A 3,113-nucleotide genomic window follows, 5' to 3' on the forward strand; every position below is an offset into this window, starting at 1 on the left:
TCTTGCACAGCAGAGGAACACGTTTACTTGTCAGTTCATGGCTTCAGTTCTCAGCCCCGTGCTGGTGAGCACGGCGGAGGTGGTGGGGTTAGCGGGCTGGGTGGGGTCTTCAGCGCCTCACTCTGGGGGAGGGCAGGGCGGCGGGCATTTAGGAGGACAGGGCTTGGCACATGGCTTGGGGGGAGAGGAAGCTGGGCACGGGCACGACGGCGGAGGGCACGGCGGGGGGCACGGCAGGGGGCACGGCAGGGGGCACGGGGGGCACGGGGGGCATTTTGGTGGTGCTGGGCACTTTTCTCGTGGGCACTTTTCAGTGCACCGTTGCAGCAGCCTCTTTAAACAGCTGGGCTGGCATTTAGTCTCACACTTTTGTTCACACCTGGGGTCACAGTGCTTGGGCTCATTCTTGGGTTCACTAGGTTTATTTTTATCATCACTCGACATTCCTTCTTGATTTTCTGAGCCCTGCAAAGAAATACGTGACAGGTTGTATGTGGGAGACCACACCGCAAAGTGGGAGAGGACCAGTACAGCCCCCCACTCACACCCCCTGCCCTGCCCATCCTTGTTCTTATGAAAGCCTTTCCCGGGATGCGTTCGGGCCCCAGACCAAATTGTCACCTAAGGACTGTCCTCTCGTCCTTGCAGTGCATCGGTGGCAACATTTCCTGATCTCTCCACCCTTACTATGCTTCCTTTTTATTTACTCCTGTCCCCATCCCTTAGCACCTAGCAGGAATTCTTAACCTAGGGTCCTGGGACCACCCCTCCACCCAGTCATAAGAACCATATTTAACCATATGTTTATCAAAATAGTTGGTATCTTCTGTAAGTCCATGTATTTTATTTCATTCATTTAAAAACATTATTCTGAAGAGTCCATAAGTTTGATCAGAGTTCTAAAGGCATCCATGGTATGATAAAGTTTTTTTTTTAAGGTTTATTTATTTATTTTTAGAGGAGGTACTGGGGATTGAACCCAGGACCTCATGCATATTAAGCATGTGCTCTACCACTTGAGCTAATTACCCTCCCCCTTGATAAAGATTTTAAACAACTCCTGTAAGGCCACTTCCCCATCCCTCTGGAGATGGAATGGGAGGGTATATTAGTGAGCTTGGGGACCCAGGACACTATTGTCAATTTTGTGTCCTGCCTAAGCACTGAGAACCTTGAGAATTGTTTTCTTTACTTGAGGACTGAGGATGGGAAGAGCTGAATCCCCACCATGGACTCCCATGGACCACTCTAGGAACTCCTGCCCCAGTGATCAGGGTAAGGGAGGAAGTCAGGAGAAGACAAGATGAACTGGAAAATTCTAACTTCTCTGAAAATATGAATGTTGGAGCTACACAATATGAGTTTAAAGAGGAATTGTTTCTTCCGCTCTGTTGAGTTTTGCCTTCAGCTAGGTCTTTCTCTAGAGACAGTTTGACTTCTAGATACGGAGAGGGCTGTTTAGTCTCTGACGGTACTGGCAAGTTGGATCTAACTGGTACATCTTTGATTTCCTTTAACAATATAAAGATAAAATTTTATCTAATTTTGTTTTAAAATTAGTATAGCTCTCTGGAGAGACAGATCATTACACTGGACTCCAAAATGGTTAAGAGTCTGCACTGGAAAAGAGGGGTAGGCAATTCCTGTTACTAAAAATGAGAGGGAACTTTCACCCAAACAGAGCCATCATCTCAGCCCTACTCAATGCCTGGGTGCTGTCGGTCACCCCCCGGAAAGCAGAGGTAAAAGAAGGGGCATTTCCATTTGTCCAAATGCAACTCACCCCTTTGTGTTGGTATTGAACTTGACAAGTAGTCGAGTGAGGTGGATGTTACGGCTGTGCTTGGGAAGGTGGATTCTCCCTCTGGTTCCTCTGTCCAGCTCTGAGGAAGCCCAGGTAAGAGGGGAAGGAGGAACCCCCTTGTGACCTCATCACTGCGTCATCAAGTAGCGATTGTTGTGTGACTCCAGAGCTCCCAGCTCAGCTCAAGCCCTTGAACATGAGAATAGGCTATGATTAGCATCCCCTTTGCTGTCTCGCCCTCTCCTTGGGTCCCTCAAAATTCATGCCAGTGAAATCAGGCTACAGTGAAGGGTTCTGAACTTTAAGGTTAGGGAGGCTCATTGCTGCTAGGAGCAGAAAAGCTCTGTTAACACGTGGCCTTTCTCTCCTCCCCCAGCCCCCCAAATTTTAACTCCTTTGAACTGGTCCCTTTTTCATTGTTCTTGGAGAGCTTGGGTTGATCACAGCCATTTTTGACTCTCTGGTCCTCTGTTTTTAACATGAGATTCTGAATTCTCTTTTCAGCGCCTCACATTCTCTGGCCCAAGTCCAAGGATTATTTTGGCACCTTTTCTCAATGTCTCTGTCTGTAATTCGCTGTTTGCTGGGCTCTGTGATTATATTTTCAATCAGGGAGTGGCCACCCCTTGATATCCAAGGTAAATGTTGCCTATAATAAAGAAATTGAGTTTGATGGTCCTGACCAGTCCGGACCAGTCCTGTCTTAGAGTAAGAAAGATTTGCCTCTGAGAGCGTTCCTTCCTTGGTTTTTCCAGCACCTGGCCAGTGGGTCTTTGTGATTGCAATAGGGGTGTTTCTGGGTGATACTATGAGTGGGAAAGGCAACTGGGGCACAGGGTGCCTTGAACTCTGGTCCAGGACATTCGTCTTGGCCATCATTCCCTGATGAACCATGAGTGACTTTGGTTAAAACTGTGATACGATCATGTCTAAGGTGTTGAAAGATATTTCTGACAGCAAAGTGTGGGATGGATCGGAGGAGGGAGTGGTGGAGTGAAAGTTGAACTTGGCTGTTTCAAAGAAATAAAAATCTCCAAGCCTGAAGGAAGGCGGTGGTGGTGGGAGAAAGAGGGTGCCAGAGAGACAAATTTATGGGACTGGTTTGTGGAAAGTTAAGAAGAAAATTAAGAAAGAGGAGTCCCACGTGGTATTGTGAATGGGCACTGAGGAGGCAGAACAGGCGTTAGGAGAGATGAGTTTGAGTCTGAGCATGTTGAATGTGTTTGCAGCAGGGCATCTTGAATGGTGACTGGAAAGACGGCTCTGGCCTTGGTGCCGCTGGGCAGACCTGAGACCTTGAGTTCACTTC

General features: G+C 48.0%; 1 protein-coding gene and 1 non-coding gene across 2 annotated transcripts; both read right to left on the reverse strand.

Moving 5' to 3' along the window:
- LELP1 (late cornified envelope like proline rich 1) lies at window positions 1-1,968 on the reverse strand. The gene is made up of 2 exons (XM_006214739.3): window positions 1,784-1,968; window positions 1-465 (listed from the first exon to the last, which is right to left on the reverse strand). Exon 2 carries the CDS (start codon window positions 442-444, stop codon window positions 118-120), a length of 327 nt encoding a protein of 108 aa, XP_006214801.1. The 5' UTR covers window positions 445-465; window positions 1,784-1,968; the 3' UTR covers window positions 1-117.
- TRNAI-AAU (transfer RNA isoleucine (anticodon AAU)) lies at window positions 959-1,034 on the reverse strand. The gene has a single exon. It is a non-coding gene; the product is annotated as a tRNA-Ile (tRNA).
- Window positions 1,969-3,113: the final 1,145 nt, after the last annotated feature.

Source organism: Vicugna pacos, chromosome 21 (genome assembly GCF_048564905.1).
Source record: "Vicugna pacos chromosome 21, VicPac4, whole genome shotgun sequence".
In the NCBI taxonomy this organism is placed as follows: domain Eukaryota; kingdom Metazoa; phylum Chordata; class Mammalia; order Artiodactyla; family Camelidae; genus Vicugna; species Vicugna pacos.